This window comes from Gymnodraco acuticeps, unplaced genomic scaffold (assembly GCF_902827175.1).
Source record: "Gymnodraco acuticeps unplaced genomic scaffold, fGymAcu1.1, whole genome shotgun sequence".
NCBI lineage: Eukaryota > Metazoa > Chordata > Actinopteri > Perciformes > Bathydraconidae > Gymnodraco > Gymnodraco acuticeps.
In genome coordinates, this window is record NW_022989947.1 from 1,377,222 (window position 1) to 1,399,566 (window position 22,345).

General features: G+C 41.9%; 1 protein-coding gene across 1 annotated transcript in view; it reads left to right on the forward strand.

Moving 5' to 3' along the window:
* The first annotated feature begins 772 nt into the window (after positions 1-772).
* Positions 773-22,345, forward strand: part of efna3a (ephrin-A3a) — a 61,830-nt gene continuing 40,257 nt past the window's right edge. Inside the window, exon 1 of the mRNA XM_034210260.1 lies at positions 773-1,277. Coding sequence (XP_034066151.1) covers positions 1,168-1,277 — 110 coding nt within the window. The 5' untranslated portion in view covers positions 773-1,167. The remainder of the gene's footprint in view (positions 1,278-22,345) is intronic.

Sequence of the window (22,345 nt, forward strand, 5' to 3'; positions counted from 1 at the left end):
ACTCTGTTTTTCCCCTTTTTATTGTCATAGATTTATACATAATCCTTTCAGTCCTTTTCTCTAGGTTTTTGGCAGACATTTGGGGGGGGGGGGTTGTGCTTAATGTGTTGGGTGTATCTTCTGCCTGGGGCCCCCATAGTGTCTTGCTGCGCCACTGAGCGTACCTATAGCCTACTTTTAGATAAAAAATACTTTATTAGATGTTACATGGGGGGGGGGGGGTTGTGATTCTTAGCAGAATCTGAAGGTCAGTGCATGGTTTGATCCGAGGCCCCTTCAGTCTACATATTGAAGTGTCCTTTGGCAAGACACTGAACCTGAAATTGGTCTTGATGGCAGCTATAGTGGAATGTGTGTGTGTGAATGTTGATTTGTGTTGTAAAGTTCAATGTGAGCGAATGCATAGACTGAAAAAAGCTCTATCAAACCAGTTGATTTACATGTGCAGTATTTGATCTGGTTGTAAATGTTAGTGTAAAACTCACCTTTTATTGCAAAATCGTATCCTATACAAACAATACAAACCTTGTATTAATGAATAAATTGAACCTAAACCCTTACATTAAACACATGGAACCTTTAAGAAGTGTCCATGCAGTCAAAAACATATTTTCCGGATTATTTCTACTCTGGATACGCAGATAAACACACACGGTGCATGTTTTGAGGGGGCAGGACAGCGGCAGCTCGCGACCGTCAGAGGGCGGGGCAGCAGCGGGCTTGGAGTGGGTCTGTGGCGGTGTGTGTTGCGGTGTGTGCGCAGCGTGTGGCTGCTGCTGCTGGTGAGAGGAGCGTAAGCACACAAAGCTTTCTCCGGAGATTCCAGCGGCTTTAAAGCTGTGCAAAGCGCAGTAAACACCGACCTCATCTCTCAGCTGTCACAATTGCCTTATCTGTAGCATGCCTGTGTTCTCCTCTAATGAAAGCAGAGCTGCCCGACCTAACAAGGAGTGACTTGAAAGTGCGCAGAGAGACAACTCCAAGTGAATATGTGCAAATGGGTCTCGTCGCAATGGGATTCAAGTTGAAGTCACCCTGATTCACCCCGTTGTGAAGGTAACCGGGAACTTGAAAAGGCGTTTTCTGACCGCCGGGATGTTGTGAACGACACGCCGCCTGGGACAGAAGGAAGAGGGGAACCAGGGCTGGACGAGCACCGGAGGGATTATGGCTTTCGCAACGTTTTCTCTCAGCCTCTTCACGCTGGTGCTTACTAACTTGCACCTGTCGAGAGCCAACGACCGGCATGCGGTGTACTGGAACAGCTCAAACCTCCTGTAAGTGGCTTTCTGCAGCATTGTGTTAAACAGAAGATTAACTTGTATTGCCCTTTGTTGTTGCGCACATGATAACTTGTTTACAAAGAGAGTGGTCATCCTCTGCAGCCTTTCTTTTGTGTCCAGCATTAAGACCTTCAACCACTCAGACACCAACACTAAGCCAATTATTCCCCTAGGTTTAACACAAGACAGACACTCTGATAACCAATAACTCTTTCATCAATGCTTCTTTTTATATCTAAAATCATGTCGAGCCTCAGACTTCTGTTTTACGGGTCATTTATTAAATAAGATTGATGCATCTACAATCTTCTTTCTGTGCGCCCTGCTATAGAGGGTTTACAGTATGAATATTTCATTGCCATCTTACATCTAGTCCCTCTTCTGCTTCACACTAATGACTCATTTAGGGAGTCATCTTTTCAGTGCACCTGCTTTCAATTTGTGTTGTGTAAGTGTCACCTTACCTGCCTCACATAATTTTGCCCCTTGTATGTGAAATCTAATGGCCAATCAAAATATTACCATTGTTTTCCTTTGGCTGCTGAATAATGCAATTATATAGCCAGAATTTGGTTGGTAAAAGGTACCTTTTTGCATCCTGCATACCCAGCTCTAACTTCCATACATTTGCTTGGGTATGTACACTTGCTTGACACACACACACACACACACACACACACACACACACACACACACACACACACACACACACACACACACACACACACACACACACACACACACACACACACACACACACACACACACACCCCTCCTCCAACAGTAAGGTTGCTTACCTCAGGTAAGCTTCCCCTTGCTCTCCTGTCTCTACCTGTGAGCTATAAAGCCAACTCGCTGTGGGGCAGAGATCGATGTGGATTCTACTGCCTTTGTCTTCTCATTAGCCAACAGTGAATCCATCTTTCTCACATTCTTTTATCTCCTTTCCTCACACAACCTCCCTCTTTGCACCCCCATCCCCCCCCCCCCCCCCCTCCTCTATCTGTGTTCCTCCCCTGTCCATTTGTATGCACCTCAGACACAGGTCTCTCCTATCGCCTCTCTGTATCTCATACTTGGTTATTTTGTCTTCCCTCTCTTATTTTTCTGCTGTGTCTCACCAGCCGGCCTGTCATGCTCAATTCCCTTTTTTCTGCATCTCATTACCGCCCCCCCATCTGCTCCTGGTCCCTTATTCACCTCCCAGGCTCTCAGTTGAGAGTATGTATATATATATATAGTAGATTATTTTAAATAAGAAATTGTATGAAAGCCATTTAAATGTATGTGGGGTAATTGAAATATTTGAAGGTTTCCTCAAGTCAAACAGTGAGGAAAAACCGCTATCAAACCTGATGGAAATATTCAAGGTGCTGCTGCAGCTCAGTCACTTCCTCATTAATGTTAATGTACGACAAGCAGAGTCACATTCAGAATTTTTTTAGATTTATGACTGCGGCTTATACCATAAGTATGACATGAATAGAGAAGCGGTTTATTAACTGATGCATTTATGCTCTGTTAAAGTGCACAGGTTTTTATGTTTTTTTGAGTGTCAAAATCTGAATTAGTCCTATATATCAATTTGAATTAGTCTTTCGCTGTCTGCTCAGTCTAAAATAATTTTCACAGTGTAGAAACGGTTGCTTACTGTAGTCATTTATTACAATGTTAGCACATTTTGTGGGTTTAAATTGACATTCATGTGAAGAATAGGGTTTCATATTAATGAATAGTGTGCATTGTGAGTACAGTGTGCGAAAGAGAGGCAGGGAGGTCGGGAAGTGCAGGTGTGGGTCTACATGCCTGTATGTGCAAAACCTTTCCTTTCTCCACAGTGGGATACAAATCTCTAAAATAATGCAACAATTGACCCAGTTTGCAGGTAGCAGACACATCCTCAGAGGCTATGGCAAGAATACTGATGGCCTTCAAGATTTAAAAGGCCTTATGCTCGGGGCCACTTTTCCACCACACTGTCGACATAGAGAACCAGCTGAAGGCCTCACTTCTGCAACAATGCAGCTCCCTCATCCAGCTCTGGGTTATGGAGACAAATTCTGGAGGGACTGTAAGAAATTAAGGCAGCGACAGAGAGCCAGACACCAAAGGCCTTAAGGGCCACACTCTGGTTGGGCCCCTAATGTTTTACCCTTGAGCGCAGCATTCAGCACAGATGGTTATGGCACAGTTGCAAGAAATGGGATCATGGAAGCCAAGCTGTTTGTGCCAAAGCCATGGAAATGGCTTTTTATGATAATGCGCAGCGAGAAATGTCTTGCTCTGGTGTATTGAAAGTCAATAGGGGATTGTCACACAGTTGATACACAGCAGTACCTTGCTGTTTGATTCTTTGAAGCTTTTCCTGGTAAACAACATCAGACGATGTTTTAAAAGCTTTGCCTTGGCCAATGTGAAGCAAGATGTCTCGATTAGCATAACCCAAAGAAATAGCTCGGAGTGCTTTGATTACCGCCAAATCCGTCACGATCGCAGTACCCCCCATTAGAGTGTTGCTCTCAGCTTCCACTCTCAGCAGTGCGCCTGGCCAACTCGTTACAGATGTCCCTGCTAATGGCTGACTGAGACAGGAAAAAACACACACGCAGGCCATTGAATCATCTCGCATCTGAGGCCATCTGCCAATTAGAGGGGGGAGATGTGGAACATCTTGAGAGCACGGGGAGCAGCGGTGCACTGCGGTAGCCTCGCCTGCCCACCAGCAGGCCCATGCTCCCGTCACCTCCTCCCATCAGGTGTTTGGCCTCGCTGGTTAGACAGGCCATGTCCATAATTGGGAACCACATTTCAGCATGATCAAAACATCAGTGCAGCTCTCATTTACTCTCCCACATCTTCCATAAGTCACACAGGGTGTCCACAGATGCTTACATCCAGCAAGACACCAGAGTAAAGAGCCTTTGCACTGACGTGGGAGAAATCGCAATTTATTTATCTGTTAGGCATGAAATTATCCGCGGTGACATACATTATGACCCTGATTTAGACGTGATATTGTGTCTGTCGTGCTCCTAGACCACATGAAGAAAAAATAAACACAATCATCGTCACACCATTATGTGGTGCTACAAAATAAATGATCACCTTGACAAATAGACTCACTGAGAGTTCAAGCTACAGAATAGTCTTGAGTCAAGGTGCCGTCTTACTCAACACGCTCATTAACTGCCAGGTCGCTCTGTGTGGGTGACCGCAGACCCAGAAAGAGTCGGAGGTAGTTCCCATTGGTACAGAGGAGAACCCTGACACCCTTCAGGGAACGTTTTGTAGATATTTAGTTTAGCAGCATAGGGAATTGAACTGAAGAAAGGAGAGTGAATGATGGAGGAGGTGATGTCAAAAATGGAGGGAAAGTATGCAAAGTGTGAAGAACATTACTGCAGGGAAGAGGTGGGCTTAATAGAGAGATTTGAGGAGAACAAGCTGGAAAGGTTGAAACCAGAGCAGTCTTTCAGAGTAGGAAAGCAAGGGACACATTGATAGAGGCGGCCTAAAGAGAGGAAGGGTGAAAAAGGGCGCGGGTTTCACCGGATATGGAAGTGAGGTTATTTGGCCGAATGCGTTGCAGCTGCTGTTTCCTGATGAGATGATACCCACAGGAGTTGATCCGTGCTAATGTGGACACAGGCCAGGTAATTCATGTGGACCGATGCTCAGAGATTTAGCCCCCCCATTCAGCCGCCCCTCTGACCCTCGCAACACGCCACATGCCGCGCATACAGGAGAAGAACTGATCTGCTACCCGATTACATTCGATTACGTCTGTCTGCTCGCAGCGCCGTCTCAGGGATGTCTTGGCAATTTTGCATACAAATACGCCTTTTTCACTGCCATTCAATCTATTCTATCGCATTCCTTTTACCATATAAACAGCATTAGATAGTGCGTCGCTTTTCCCTTGGTTTCAGTTGTTTTTAATGAGAATGTGTGAATACCACTGATTTGAAAAGTGCAAATTGACCTTATATACGTTTTTGAATTAAACATGTCTCTCCATCTGTGATTAAGTATTTCTCCCTCGAACTATGCAAGTTGTTTGTGAGCATTTCAATTCTTTATTTCTTTATCAGGTTCAGACATCCAGAAGATTAGTTTGATGAAGAGGGCTCTTAAATGGATAGTTAACTTGACATTATCACCTGGCTTCATTATGCTGTAGATCTGCAGTGGTGTCTGGAAGCTTATTGGTCTGCTAAACATTGTGTTGACCATTTTTAGCTGTGAGGAATCTGCTATGAGTCACATTAATGGAAGAAGAAATGCTGAAAGGATGTTTAATGGTTCGTATGGATCCAAGAGTGAGTGAGCGGATCAATACATTTATATGGTATGGCGAGGTGAATGGACCCTGGCTGCACAAAAACACTACACGGTTGCTTTTTGAGCATCAATCAATCTGGGAGTATCAGGTGATCAATGTCCAAATGCATTTTTAATTGGATTTCATGGTGTCAGTACATTTCCATGAAGTCGCAGAGCTCAGCTCAGATGAAGTACTGCCTTGGAACAGCATGCTAGAGAATTGATTATTACGGGGATGCCAGTCATTGCTCCGGGGTTCATGCTCCATGGAGGCGTCTTGCAGCAGTGGCCGTTTCAGAGAAGCTTAAGGTTGAAAAACATAACGCTGAGGATGGATTAAAGAAAAAGTTGTTACTCCTCAACAACATAAAAATGAAAGGTTTACGTCATCATATACATTTGAATTCTGTCTGCTTCACAGATTCAAAGGTTAGGTGAGAGCATTGGTATACACATACAGTGTATATTTTAGCAAAATGTCTCAGTGCTCACCTGCTTAACACTTTAAAGCAAGCTAAGTATAACATAAAAATAGTTCACACCACTGCTGTTGTTTATATTTAAGGTGCATTGTTAGGGATTCTCTACATTTACAGTGAAACAAAAGAAACAAGCACAAAGGAATTCATTCAAAGGGCTGTTGCATTTGATTGGAATCTAAAGCGCAGTGAACGTGAGTTAAATTAAAAAAACGGATGAGGGTACAAATAAAAGCTCAGGAGGATGCACTTAACCTGAAATGTAATAGATGTGAACCGAAGAGAAATTATAGAGAACATTGATATTTTGTCACAATAAAGTCTCCCCTCTTGGTGTTTCCAATGCGTTACCCCTCGATTCCACCGGGTCCGTCTGCGTCTCGTTACGGCTGCGCCGCGGTTTTGGTCCGGCCTCCTCCGGCGTCATACCCTACCGGGCGCGTATCAGGAGCATTTCAGAAGCGGAGCCAAGGCCGGATTAACCATATGGGCAACCTGGGCAAGTGCCCAGGGGCCCTTGAGCAAAGAGGGCCCTCAGTGACAAGATGACATTTTTTTTTTTTTTAATTATACATTTTTTTCGGGCACAACCTCACTCATCATACATTGTTTTAAATGACATTCACTCTTAGCCATAAATAACACAGCTTTTCTATAGGGTCAAATTAATATATTTTCTAAACCGTCTCTGTACTGTAGGTCTCACTCAAGCCCCCAGGAAGTGCGCCAGACTCTGATGAGAATATTCGTTGTGGCCAAACGGCAGTACTACTAGTCCAGCAGGAAGGGCCCGCAGATTTTGAGATACCCCTTCCCTAGGTAGAACAAATGACAACAATGATTTTTCTTTAGGGTCTCCCATTAATGCAATTGATAGTTGTCAAATTTTATTTTGGGTGAAAAAATGTTTTTTTGGTTGTTCTTTAGAACTACCCAAATCCCTGAAAAAGAGCCAAATTAGACCAGGCCGAATATGGGAAAGGTGACAAAAAAGCCCATAACTTGAGAGTGACCTCTCTTATCCTCTTTAGATTTGCTGAGGTATGAACCAGGTGGCTGTCCTACATCACCAAATAGTCAGACAATTATTTAACTAAAAAAATACTGAATTATAGTCCTGTAAATTTAGCTTTACTTTAGACGGAAATTGTACTTTTTGGTGATAGGAACATAGGACTCACTTTTCTCTCATTTATCAGAAAAACAGAAATCCCTAAAAAATATGCCATTACTGAATGGTCTAGGGTGCTATTGAACACTAAATAGTCTATAAATCATCAAATAATTCTGTGCGATGTCAAGTATATAGATACTAGAATATAATGTTAAAGGTCAGGTTCCTCAGAAACGTTAGGGGACACATTTTGACATTCTGCACAGCAGGTGCAGAACTCCGTACAGGGAAGGCCATGGGACTCATCTAGAGCTACCCCAGGTGAGGGGTACTTTCTTAGGAGGGGTCCAAAGGAAAACATAGTTTGGCCCTTCAAACGCCATCAAAAGCGATTAGCATTCCTTGTGCTCCAAGGTTATATAAAACTGCACTTAACTGGCAGTGGGAACCCACAGGAGATAGACCTGATCCCATCCAGGTAGAACCAATTTCAGACTCAATGATTTGAATGCAAATGCTTTCTACAAAGAAGGCTTTCCAACTTCCGAATGGTGGCTCCACAGTACATTACACTGGGAGTCTGCACCGCAGTGCCGTTACCCACTGGGAAATTACATTGTTACTATGATGGAAATGGTTGCCATGTAGGAAAAATATGAAAGCTGTTGATAGGTGGATGAACACTGGCTGGTGTTTGATTATTTGGGAAATGGGCCTTGTTACACTACATGGGCTGGAAAATTATTTGGAAGCCACAGCAGTGGGTCAAAATAATTTGTTTTGTTATTGAGGCAGGAGGCCTCTGAGGTGGTATTTTGCAACGACCAGCGCCCTCAGAGTTATCAGTGTCCCCTTCATGAAAAAGGCAGCAAGAGAGGACACAGGTTTGTGCTCTGTCATATCTTGTTCTCTGTTCATTCCCTTCAGGTCTTGAGCCATGACAGGTCTTCCCTCTAATGCTCTTGGGTGCTTAACAACAGCGGTTTTACGAGGAGTGGAAACTGTCCGCACAGCTTAGTGGATGATACGGCTCCAGTTTTCCTTTCATGCGAGGGCAATTTGGAATATGGGCAGCATAATAATTAGGTATTCTGTTATAATTGAGATTTATCCTTTTGAGGATGTAATTATATGAAGGCCTGAGACCCTTTGGCAGGCGTTGTCTCTGTAATGAGAATATTTGAAGAAAATTGAAATCTCTCTCTAGTGCTCTGTGCATCTGGAATGACAAAAGGTAATTTGACCCTTCAGCAGCAGCCGCCACCTCCAGCGGCTTAATATATCCCTCTTATATTGTTGGAGGGAACATTTAAAATCAGTACATCTTCAAGCGAAACTGCTCTATTACAAATATGATGGCAAAGTCTTTAGAGCTTGAAAGTGTGATGTAAGTGGATCGGACGGGAAGCTACCTACTGGCAACAAATTAAAGTTATGTTCTTGTGAGGAAGCTGGAGGGTTGTGTTGCTTAAAATATTTCCAAGTATTTAAATACTCTTGCCTCGTGGGCTAGCATAAAAAGTCATTACATAAAACATTTATTTGGAGAGAGCATGTATCTCTTGTTGTAAACTATACAGAATTACCTTTACACACAAGCCATTATGCAGTCATTGAGCCAGGATTGTCTGGAGAGGGGTCAAATGGGTCCATTAGTACTATTCCAGGGCACTGTTTTGTTTAAGAGGGAAAATAAACAATACTGAGAACAGAAAGCCAAATCTGTGCTGTAAAATGATTTGGAATAGATAAGAGAATGAATATAACATACTGTATATAGAAAGGGCAGGGGATTGTAATTGAACCACGTTTGATCCAGTCTATGAACCCTAACTTGCGCAACAGATAATTGCCATCACGACACGTTCTGGAAATCACAAAGACTCAACCTGTCCAAGTCCAACTTGTATCAGTATTAAGCAATATGACAAAGTTATCAAAATAATATTGTGTTGTGCCACTACTGTCTGACAAGCTGTTTGTAATTTACTGCGGAGACTTGGTGGCATCATGATGGAGAAACATTTCAGTAAACTTGGGAAGATGCCCACGACTGCACGTATGTTGTTTGTTTGCTAGAAAGTCCCTGTGCTTTTTGTGGAGACAAGAGGCAGAGTCAACCAACGACATGGCAGAGTTACTCTCAAATGGCGCGTTTCCATTGCAGCTCGCTTTAAGCGTGCCGAGCCGTGCGGGGCCCGTTTTTGGTTGCGTTTCCACTTGGCCTAGTTTTGGCCCAAGGCTACTTTTTCACCTTTTTTCTGGCCCGACTAAATCGTGGTTCTAGGGCCAGGAACAACCAGGCTGAGTTGGGCTGAGTATGCTAAACTAGAGAGAGAATCGCTGGCAAGGGGGCTACAACTACAACAAGATGAACATATTTGACCGTGATTTAATTGTAATACACGTTTCAAACTGATGCCGAAGTAACAACATACTGATACCGATTAGTAAAAACCATGAATTAATGCTTTGACAAGTCTGCAGACAGACGGCAGGCGAAAAACCCTTTTAAAATGCGTGTTTTCTAAATGGAGCTTGGCTAAGCTAACGTTATATATGCTCCGACCGTCCACACTCACAACAATGGCCTATACAGACATAAATAAACCAGCGACTGTATTCGCCATGACACAGGCAGTCTGTGGTTTGTACTTGTTTAACTTTTGTCTAGTTTCTGAACAGATATGAAGAGCTGTGAGCTCTGAGTGCTAAGAGCTAACGGCTGTGTTGTTTTTCTGGGGCTCTCATTGAAGATGACGTCACGGCTCCGCCTACACTGCGTTACTATAGTAACTACCCCAGTTCCTAAACTGTAATGGAAGCGCAGCATTAAAGTGAGCCGGGCCTAATAAGGCCTAACCAGAGCCATATAATAGAAGAGTTACGACAACGGAAGTCCAAACACGGTTATCGTCACGTGGTTCATGTAGACGAGGATCGTTCCCCGGAAGTTCATGGCGGGCAATGTGAATGCATTGATAACAGGAGATAGAACTACGATTTTTGGTAATTATTAGTGAATAAAGGTTTTGATTTGCAATATTTATACAACAAATCGATATGTGTATGTATTTACATCAATATGTTTTAAAAAATAAAATAGAATTTGCTAATATTAAGTGATAATATTAGGATTAGTGTGAACAACTAGTTTACATGTTAGGCTAACAGTGCCTTGGTTAAAGAGCCTGTTGCTGTTTATTTATAGCTTTGAATTCTTTAAAACCAATATTATCTTCTTAAACTTGTATGGTAGTCAGGAGCATCACTTTCTAATGTTTATTGATATATTTAGAGGGAGGGGATCTAAAGTAATGCTTTAAAATTCAGATTAGATTAATGTCTACCATTTTCTTAAATTCATGGTAGTTTCAGTAATCCCATGGTAATTGAGGACACAAGTTATCTAAATGACTAATGTCATCTTTATGGCTTTCAGAAAGGACAGGAGACCGACAGGTGACTATCAAAGGACTAGCAGCAGCAGCATGATGATGATGATGATGATGTTAAATGTGTTGTTTTAGGAACATCCATTGCAAATACATGGAATTCAATAAACATTGAATAGCATATCATGCAGTTTGTCTGTGCCTTTTCCTCCGTGTTGTCCTGGTTTGCTGTGCTGCCTCCTAGTCGCCACCTTAGTTTGCTGTGCTGCCTGGGGATGCTCAAATCGCTCCGAGAAAGGAGTACGAATGTACGGCTTCCCCACTGACACAGAGCGGAGGAAAAATGGCTGGCTCAAGTCAGCAGGAGCAATTTCACGACCAACAGCAAAAAAATATGTGAGGTAATTATATACAAACACTGCATTTGCACTTTTTCACAAAACGAAAACCACACCATTGGGAAAGCTTAATGTTTTGTTTAATACAAAAAAACAGGGAAAGGCTTGAAAAACACTGAGAGTTGAGACTCAGGGTGCAGGGTGAGGGTCTCAGTGCAGGAATTCAGGCTCCATTGAATCCCCCTCTGGTTCTTGTGCTGAAAGAGGGATAAACAGACAGGAGAAAGGGTTATACACACCTATATAGCACACCTATTGGATGGGAAATTGCCTTGGGGAGATAAGGTGTGGTCTTTGTTCCCAACTGAAGTTATGGAACTTTATTATTTGTGAGTTTAACAAAGTATGACAAATGGCATCAGTAACAGATGTGATATGAATTATATTCTCTTCCATCTTGCAGGCTACATCGTCCACAAAATCATCAAGTTTGCCAGCATCTGTGAAAAATGCAACAGAGCACCATGATGAGAGTCCTTCTGGTGACAACAGCTTGTTAGTGGACTTGAAAGACTTCAAGGCAGGTGCTCTTTGTCGTCCCTCCCAAGAAGCCTTTGACTTCATTCACCAAATTGAGGAACTATTTAGGACCAAGACTGGTTCCTCCCTCATGCAGCTCCCCAACGCAGTGGGTGTCTTGGAGAAAGAAGCTCAGGCCCTCTCCAGCAGGCTTCCGTCATGCTGTGGAGTACAACAAAAACTCGTACAAAGATGCATACGGCTGAGGCTGAGAATTGAGGCCAAACAAATCAGAAATGACAGAAAAAAAATAAAATTAAAAGATGGCCATTTTGGAAGCAAAAGCCAATCCAAAAAGGTGAAAAGGAACAACAGCAGCCAAGCTACCACATCCAGCAACCCCCAAACAGATCCACAGCTGCAATCATTTCCATTAGCCGTTGCAATGGAAATATTTGGACTAAACATTGCTCTTCCACCTGCCAGCACCCAGCTAACATCACTGCTTCTCCACCCGTAACACCACTGCCCCTCCACCCGTAACATCACTGCCCTCCACCTGCCAGCACCCAGCCAGAGGAGCGCAAACAACAAAAACAAGCAAGGTGTCCCGTCATGTACCTGGAAGTTTGGGTTGGCAAAATGGAGTAAGAGAGGGACTTGAAAAACCTTGGTGGCTCTCTACTCATGTTGTTACAGTTGTCTTGGTTACAGCTCTCAAGTTTTTTTTTTTGCCATTTCCACATCTTTAGAAAATATGAAATAAAAAATTGAAGTGAAATCAACCTCTTCTCTGGAGAACAAACTTTGATTTCTCTGTCTTGTGAGTTTGCAGTCTTGCAGTTTTGCTCCTCCACCTGTAACATCACTGCCCCTCCACCTGCCATACAGTAGGTTACTAACAAGATTACTTATATAATACAGTGATAGAATACATGTTTAGTATGCTTACTTATATAAAACAGTAGTATTAAACTTACCTTGTGTGTTCACTCTCACTTAAGTCCCTCTCCCTTTGCCATCAATCCAAAATCAGCTGAGCTGCAACATTATACAGATAGGTAATAATCAACATAATCACAAGGACACAATATGGCTCTGCTAAAAACACTCACTCTTACACGCACCAAAGTTATATTTATCTAATATTTAACTCCCTCCACCCCCGCATACAATCCCGTTTAGAAGCCCCTCTTCTCTAATTCAACAACGTTGGACGAAATGACATTAAGAGAACGGAATTTACAATTAAAAGGCTGTTCAACGTGTGTTGCTAACTTGCTTCGGTATCCTAGCTTGATCTGTTATCTGTAAACGTTCCCTAAATCTACTAATTTAGGGATAATCCACTGACATCCTTTAATACACATGTTAATTTGAATCAGATGTACTGATAATATCCGCAATATAAATCTTTAAACTTCTTCTTACCTTTAAAAGTCCGTCACGAACGGTCTATTATGCTGCAACTCTACAGCTCTGCTAGCCTTGGCGCTAACTTCCGGGGAACGATTGAGAGGCTCCACGATCCGCCATTGCTGTAAAAAAGTGGTCCATTGGAGTGAACGGAGATGTCGTAACTCTTCTATTATATGGCTCTGGGCCTAACCAAACCGAGCGAGGCCTGCAGTGGAAACGCGCCAAAAGAGAACTAAAACTGCATCAAAACGGAAACATTTTGGGTTTGCAACAGAGTGCTGGACAATTCGTCCAGCTTGCCGCCATCTCCGATTGTCACTTAAAAACATTTTCCACTGGCCCAACATTAGCACCTGCTCTAACAGATGAGCTCCCTGGGCATTCCGTGTTTAATGAAGAAGCTGATTTATTTTTAATATAAGCTCGCTGCTGCTCGACCGATGTGTGATACAACGTTTTGTGCTTTAGCTAAGGATGTTTGTTTAACAGATAACAATCAATAAGTGAATTGGGTAGTTTGGCTAACTCATCAAATACATTTGAATACAGCTTTAACATCTACAAATTAGAAGCCTGGATATTGCTTTGTTCCTTTGAGTCAACTTGGCACAGTAAAGCTGTAGCGATAGGACATTTTAAATGTTTTAAAAGGGGTCATTTTTGCTCTTGCACGCTCAAACTCTTAATATTTAATACAAAGTCAGCAGATCTGAGTACAGTTCTGTCATTGGCACCACACTCCTTTCTTTCCGTCCATGTTTCCATATCTTCAAGCTCATCATTTAATCAGGTCTCGTGTTGGTCTGCATCAAAAATCTATTTGGAATTCATTTGCCGCCTTGATGTGTAAATTCAGTTATGGTTAATACATGAGCTACGGCACATGCATAATCATGTTTCCACTCACACACGTGCTTTTTTTTTGCTTCCTGGTGTTCTCTCCCATTGATATATGGACAATACGTGACTCATCTCACACTACTGGCATCCTCCATCAATGGGGGGGTGTTCCTTTCCCCTCCTCTCCCCTGCCTCTCTGGATCTGTGTGTACTGTAGGTTAGTAAGAGAAACAGCGCTACAGTGCAGTCGTTTATTTGCATTTATTACAGCTGACGGGGGTGGTTTGAGGAGGGACGAGAAAGGGTGGCACCCTGCTTGTTATCATTACCTTTTCAATACAGTGATAACAATTCAATTTTTTTCTTGCAATTTTTACATAACAAAATCTTTATTATAATGGCCAGCATGTTTTGGTTTGTGTTTAAAAATACATTGCAAACAACATTAATCTGTGTATATATCGGTAGAAGTAGCGCTAGTTGATGTTAGCTTTTAGCAGCCAGTAACTGAGTTGCAATTATGGTGTGTTTAAGGTCTATTTAAAACAAAACAAACCCCCGATTAAATGTTTTTGTGTCCACATGTAGGTGTCAGAAAATTGCTTGACATTTTAGGTTTTGTATGTGATGGTTGCAACCTGTATGCTGCATGGCATGGGACTGTGTCTAGTCCAGAGTATAGTGTGTGTAAGAGGGAGACACACGGAGAGGAGTCCAGATCCTCACCATGCTGTGTGTGGGTGTATCGAATATCAATGTCCTGCTGAGCTCTCTCACTGTGTGTGTGTGTGTGTGTGTGTGTGTGTGTGTGTGTGTGTGTGTGTGTGTGTGTGTGTGTGTGTGTGTGTGTGTGTGTGTGTGTGTGTGTGTGTGTGTGTGTGTGTGTGTGTGTGTGTGTGTGTGTGTGTGTGTGTGTGTGTGTGTGTGTGTGTGTGTGTGTGTGTGTGTGTGTGTGTGTGTGTGTGTGTGTGTGTGTGTGTGTGTGTGTGTGTGTGTGTGTGTGTGTGTGTGTGTGTGTGTGTGTGTGTGTGTGTGTGTGTGTGTGTGTGTGTGTGTGTGTGTGTGTGTGTGTGTGTGTGTGTGTGTGTGTGTGTGGTGACTTAAGGTGTTTTCATGTCTGAGTGTGTGCATACTCCACATGTTTGATTGATTGTATGTGAACGCAGAGTAATGATTGTGTCTCGCTGTCTAGGCCCACTCTGTGTCTTTTAGGCCCTCCGATGCACCTGTGTTTTCTCCCCGTTGCATTTGCCTCGCAGAGCAGCAGTCCTTTCTGTCTTCCTGCCGTGTCGTTTGAAGTGTTTTTGCTCAGCCTTCTGTTCCTGCTCCACACTCACCTTGCGTGGAGTCAATGGGAAGTCCCCGAAGACCGCTTCGCTCAACCGCATTGCCGTGCGTGGGAGGAGAGTGGGCCCTCCCACCCATTTTACCTCCCTTTTTAATTTATTGCTTTACTGAAAGATGGAATCACATATGCTCTATCATTATTTAGAAACCCTTTTGCTCATTGCTCATGCACTTGCCTTTCTAGTACAGTGTAGGTTCACACGAGAGGAGCTGTGTTTCCCATTTTCTCTGCAGTCTGTGTGTGTAGGTGTGTCTTTCAGTATAGCATAAACTATACGTACAGTAAGAGATAGATGGTTATGATAAATAGATTTGCTTTTGCAGCACTTAAAGGGATTCTGTGCCACTTCCCTGGAGAGAAAAAGTTACGACAAAACAATAACCAAGAGGAAGAAAGTCAGTTGGGGGAGGGAAGCGCAACAAAAAAAGGGAGATGTAGGAAGGAGATATATATGGGATGTAAAGGCAGAGACGTGGAGTGGAAGTGGGGATAAGGATGGAGGAGGGGGAAGAGGGTATTCGTCTAGAGGAGAGGAAGAGTGTGTATGAGAATATTAATGGTGTGCCGGGACGAGGAGTATCTTTAAAGACCTCTACCTTTCCTCTGGTGCCCATGCGTATATTGTATGGGAACAAGCAGCTTGGAGGCACTGCTGTAAAACTAAGAAAAGGTGAGGAATTAGGAACTGCTTCAGTGGCAGAATTGTACTTGCATACATTCATTACCAAGAGTTGTGTTTGCAGGAAACAAATAGTAACAGCCAAAGACAATTTTACTGAGATAGTTGAACACCTACAAATATATTATTTGTGCCTATTTAGCAACAACATGCGTTTGGCTCGATAACACGTGTTTATTAGAGGTGACTTGTTTGTTTTTATGTTATTATAGAAATCAGTTTGCCTGGAGGAAGAGATCTGGCCTGCAACACCTGCTCCACTTGCCAATTTAGATACAAACATTTACTCTATTTTTCACTCACTAACTATCTATCCATCTATCTCTATCCTTACTCTGTTCTCAGTTTCTCAATCATTCTCTCTGTATCTCTTCCTTTCTGTAGTATACTGTACTGTACACACCTACTCAAAGTCACTCAGGTTTTCGAGTTGCAGCTGTGATGGGACTATGAAATCCCCCCTAGTGCCTGCCAATGGCAGGATCCACACACAACAAGGAGAAGAGAGGGCTGCAGGTGTGTGTGCAGAGTGTTAAAAGAGTGTGTGAGGGGGAGGCGACAAAGAAGAAGAAGTGGTGCTCATTTACTACATGATGCAAGGGGAGAAACGAGCCTTCATGCATAGAAGCCGGTGTCACAGGTGACAGTCAATGACAGGGCCAGGAACATGACTGTCAGGGAGGCAGGAAGCATGCGAAATTAATTTTGCATTCCTCATATAGCAAATGAGAGAGATGCAAGGGAAGTATAGGGAAGCAGTATGGCGGCAGGGCGGATAACAGCTGAGCACATAGCAAAGAGTTAAATGATGTAGTGAAGAGAATAACATATATCGCCCAAGGTCTTTCTGTATGATGTGAGAAGCAAGTGTGCCATGAAAGATGGATTCCTCGTGTGGAAATTGGTCTAATACCAAGAAGTGTATTCCCTGTTAGCCCTGACTGCTGTTAAAAACATTCTGGGTTATGATTGAAGAAACCAGAGACACTGTAGATAATCAAATTCAAATCTCTAGTGGTTTTCTTTTTGTATTTGATCAGGAGTAATGTAAATTAGAACATCAAGCTTTCTACTTCTCGTATCCGTCGACTTTAATCCTGTCTAATGAAAGAAAGTGTACTCGTAGCATTGTCACAACTTCCCTATATATCTAACAGCTTCTGACTTGGCATTTGCAATTCATAAAGCAGGTTGTAATCCCTAATTAGCAGCTTTTAATTTCCCTGACGGGAATGAACTTTTGGTCAAATTAGAGGTTCCATTAAGTTTTGATTCTAACCTCCAGCGCCTGCCTTATAGGGGTAAATTAGCGCCAGGGAAACCATATCTCTAGCTAATGTGCAGTGCCAGGAAGATAACAGCAGTTTCAAAAATGCCAGGGAAATTAGCATTCCTGCATCGTGCTGTGTGTGCGAGGTCTCCGTTTTTAAATCTATGAGAAAAATGATTTGCTGATAGTCAGCAAAACACCCCGCTCCCCCTCCCCCCGCCTCCTCTTCATTACAGTTCATCAGCAATCTATCATCATATGTATTATTTATTCCTCCTTTCAACTCAGTTCAAACAGACAGCACATGTTAGTTTAGTTATTTAGGTTTTAGTTATATTTCCAACTAGTGTCATCTGTATTGTGTGTGTGTGTGTGTATAAGTAGAGAGAGGGAGAGGGTACTCTTAAGCTTCAGAAAATGATGCTTTTCTGCCTAATGAGGACTCATCCTTCCCAGCGTTGGCACCTCCATCGAGCAGAGAGCCAGGGTGTGCTGCTCTTCCAGCCCCCTGCTCACTGCCTTGTATGCAAATACACATTTTTCAATCAACCTTGTGGTTCATTCCGAGACGCTCGATATAGGTCTGGCCTTCTGCAAGGTAATTTACCTAGAATTATTTTGACCTCCGAGGTCACCCGGTGAAATGACACCTTTAATCACTAACCTCCACTCAGTGTTCGCGGCCTCCGAAGAGACAGACAAGGTCGCCCAATGTAAACTGGCTGTGACTTTCTATTTAATGAAGCTACTGATGGTGTAATAGCACTGACTGAGTAATCTTAGCACCACTGAATGCTGGGTAATACTGAAACAAAGATGTTTGGTGCTTACTGAATAGGTAATCTTTCATTATCAAAACAGGCCCTTACCTAAAATTGTTTTTGATTGAATCTCCAGGTAGCTTCTCTCCACAGGAAATGTTTTACTGAAAATAATGAAATAATCAATCAATTCAATAATTGCCTGTGTACCTTCTACAACATTGTTATATTTGCGCAGCTTGGCAGCAGCTCAATTGAGACAATTAAAAGTTATCAGAACTTGAAGTTAACATTGTGACAAGACATTTGTATTGTCAAGTTAAATATTGCTTTGACGCTAACATTGTCAAACCTTTTTGAAGAAATATGATAAATGAAGACCTTCTTAAGATATCTCCCATCTTTATCATTCAAAACTTTGGTTTCAAACAATACAAAAAATATTGGCAATTACAAATGTGCTGCCCCTCACACCTGCTGTGTGACCTTAACAACTCCATTATCTTTTCACAGCATTGAGTCTGATGTGAGATAAGCTTGAGAATAACCCACTAAAGTACAAACAAATCTCTAAAACTCTTCCTGTTTTTCAGTACAAAGACACTTTTCTAGTCTGCACAGTAACACATGGGCTTCTTAAGTTGTTATTGCAAAAAGCTAAACTAACTGGAGCGCTGCAAATGTCCTTTTTAAAGCCCAGTGTTCACCTGGATGTTTGTATCACCATCAAGTTTGACCCCTTAAAATATATTTTTAGTTGAATAAAATAAATGGATAACACAAAGTAATGAATTTAACATAATAAGATTGGTACAGGTGCAAGAAAACTACACCTAACACTAGCAGGACATACTTGCTGGTGTCGTCTGAATCTTAATATTTACCAATACCAGTTCTCAGTTCCAAATCAAGAAGTAGTGTTTTGTTTATGTGAAAGTGGTGACCTATCCTATCATTGACATTGCATGCGCAGATATTGCAATAGCAATGTGTTTGGAATATTAGTTGTTGGATATTGAAAGAACGACACTCCACCCTCTTTCACGTCAAGGTGCCTTTAAGCAAGGCAATACACTTTTAATGTCTAAAGTAAAGCTGTTTAACGGCAAGTGGTAAATTACTTCCAGATCTTCTGCTATCCCTATGATTTATAACCAGATACACTGTGAAGATGCCTAAAGCTTTTTGACATCTCCTGTTGACCAGACATTTAGTATTCAATTCCAATACCAGTGAACTTTCAGATTCTCAGACAAGAAATATTGTGTACTTTAAATAACATTTATTATCGTTTCAATACATTTTGTAGATCCTAATTTCCTCTCTAATATATCTGTTATAATGCTGTGAAAAGTTCTCCATCTGCTTTCTTTTTTACTATTGTGATTGGTACCAAAGTAGCGGTTCGTGCATAGCAGTCTGGTGTTTAGCTAAATATCCAAACAGTTTTTTCAGAATGCACAACGTCCCAACCCTCACATGCGCACATGTTTTTTTTTATCGCAAAAGATCCTTAATTGAGGACAAATTGTATTGACTATTGAGAAATTATGCAAATGTGCTTGTTCCAGCTTTTTCCCCTAGATCCATGTAGAGTAATCACGACATACTGATTAAAGTTTTGATTGTGGGAACATTTTGAATACAGTTGAATTATCAGTGATGTGCTTTTATAAAACAGCTAATCAATTGGAAAAGTCTTTGTACGAACTGAATAAAATAATGTCTAACTAATCAAGGAAGTAGGGGCTACACACACACATGTGGATATTTGCACATATAGAAAAGCCGGTAACTCTGATTCCTCTCGGTAAAGCCCTGCAGGTGTGGTCCACTCCTTCTGCGCTGGTTCAATTAAATTAAATTCAAAACCTTTATTTATCCAGGTAAAATCCCATTGAGATCAATGATCTCTTTTTCAAGGGAGACCTGCAGCAGTAGGTTCCACAAGAAGACATAAACAACAGAACAACAAAAGGACATCATACAGCAAAATGTACAGGGATTACAATTTACATATTTAACCACATGTACAGGTACCAACAGCATCTGATTTTGTAGCATCCAACCGAGCTTTAAAAACATGTAGTGGTACTAGCTTGGTAATTTTCCATTCTTTTTGCAGACTGTTCCATGTTAGTGGAGCTGCACATCTAAAAGCTTTCTTCCCTAAGACAGTCCTAGCACTTGGCACATTTAATAAAACCACAGCATGCGATCTCAGGCAATAAGTACTTTCAATTCGCAGAGAGATCAGGGAGCATATAAGATGGTAGTTTATCCAACATGGCTTTGTAAATGAAAAAGTACCAGCGACTGAGCCTCCGTACAGTAAGTGATGGCATAACCGCCTTGGTATACAGGATACAGTGATGCGTAAGTGCTTTACAATTTGTCAAAAATCTCAGTGCACTGTGATACGCAGCATCTAACTTTCTCAGGTAATTGGCAAGTGCATTCATATATAACAAATCACCATAGTCCAGCACAGGTAAAAAGGTCACAGTGACTAGCCTTTTCCTGGCCTCAAGCGAGAAACAGGACTTATTTCTGTAAAAGAAACCTAGCCTAACCCTCAGCTTTTTAAGCAGGTTATTGACATGAAGTTTAAAAGTGAGACAGTCATCAAGTCAGATACCCAAGTATTTGTAACAGGTAACCACTTCAAGTTGTATTCCTTGCGTAGTTACATTATCCAAAGCCGTCTCTGGTGTATTTTTAGCTTTAGCTTTCGAAAAGTGCATTACCTTGGTTTTATCCACATTTAAAAGAAGCTTAAGCTCAGAGAGCTGAGCCTGAATAATGTTAAAAACAGCCTGTAATTTAATAACAGCCTCGTTAATCGAGGGACCTGCACAGTACATAACGGTATCGTCCGCATAAAAATGTAAGGTTGCTCCTTCGACATTTTCACCTAAACTATTAATATAGATAGAGAATAATAGCGGACCTAAAACTGAACCTTGTGGTACACCATTAGTGATGTTTAGCCACTCAGAAGACAGCCCATCAAACTGAACACATTGGGACCTTTCAGAGAGGTAGTTCACAAACCACCCCACTGCATGGCTGGACATGCCTATACTGACCAGCCTTTGCTTCAAAATGCGATGATCGACAGTATCAAAAGCTTTGGATAGGTCAACAAATAGAGCTGCACAACTCTGCTTATTATCTAAAATACTCGTAATATCATTTACCACTTTCATTGTGGCAGTGATGGTGCTATGTTGCTTTCTGAAGCCTGACTGATGTTTAGACAGGATGTCATTGTTACATAAAAACACCTTTACCTGTTCACTCACTAGGCGTTCAAGAACCTTGGCCAGAACTGACAATTTAGAGATGGGTCTATAATTGTTTAATAAGGTGGCCTCCCCTCCTTTTAGTAGTGGCAGGACATAAGCTGACTTCCATACTTTTGGGATTTTGTTCGTGCTGAGAGAGAGGTTAAAAAGAGTAGTGAGAGGTGGAGCAATAAAATCTGCAGCTATCTTTAAAAAGAAAGGTTCTACGTTGTCCGGACCAGCCGGCTTTTTAGGATCTAGCTTGGTTAAGACAACATCAACAGTAAAAGGAGTAAAACTGAAAGGGTTTTCCAGACCACATTGTTCTGAGTCACCGACTGTGGTGTTCACAGAAGCAGAATTAGAAACAGAGAGCCACAGGACACAAAATGCTCATTAAAACAATTTAGTATGGTGGCCCTATCCAATATAGTGCCAGATACTGTGGTAAGGCACGGAGGTAGCTCATTACGGATATCACCGGTGGATATCGATTTTATGGCTTTCCAGAATTTTCTAGGGTTGTTCAGGTTCTTTGTGGTTACTGACAGATAATACTTAGATTTAGCACTTTTGACATGTGAAGTGAAGCTATTTCTTAGCTGCCTAAAACGCAGCCATTCTACCTCTGAGCCTGATTGCCTAGCCTTTGCCCAGGCCTTGTTTCTCTCATGTAGGAGAATAGATAATTCAGCAGAAAACCAAGGATTGTCTCGTCCCTTCACTCTAAATTTACGCAGGGGTGCATGTCTATCTATAATTTCCATAAAACCAAGATAAAAATAAGACCATGTAGTCTCAACATCAGCACACAAATCGATTTTTCCCCAATCAAACCCAAACAGATCATGGACAAAACCCTGCTCCACAAAATGTTTTATGTCTCTCTTGATGATAATACGAGGTTTAACCTTTTGGACCTTAGTGTCCCTAAATGTGGCTACAACACAGTGGTCACTCAGATCATTCGCAAATACTCCCACAGCTGAGTATTTATAGGGAACATTAGTTAAAATGAGATCAATTAGGGAGGATTTATTTGGGGACTTAATATTAGGGCGAGTAGGACTGTCAACAATCTGAGTAACATTTAAAGAGATACAAAGGTTTTTTAAATCCTCTGACACTGTAGTTAACCAGTCCCAGTTAAAATCTCCAAGTAGCACTATTTCCTTGTAGTCTAGTTGCGATAAAAGATTTGCTAGTGAAGACAAGGAGTCTTTGACAGCTGAGGGGGGTCTGTAACAGCCCACGACCATGACCTGTTGACCCTTTGCCACTTCTATATTT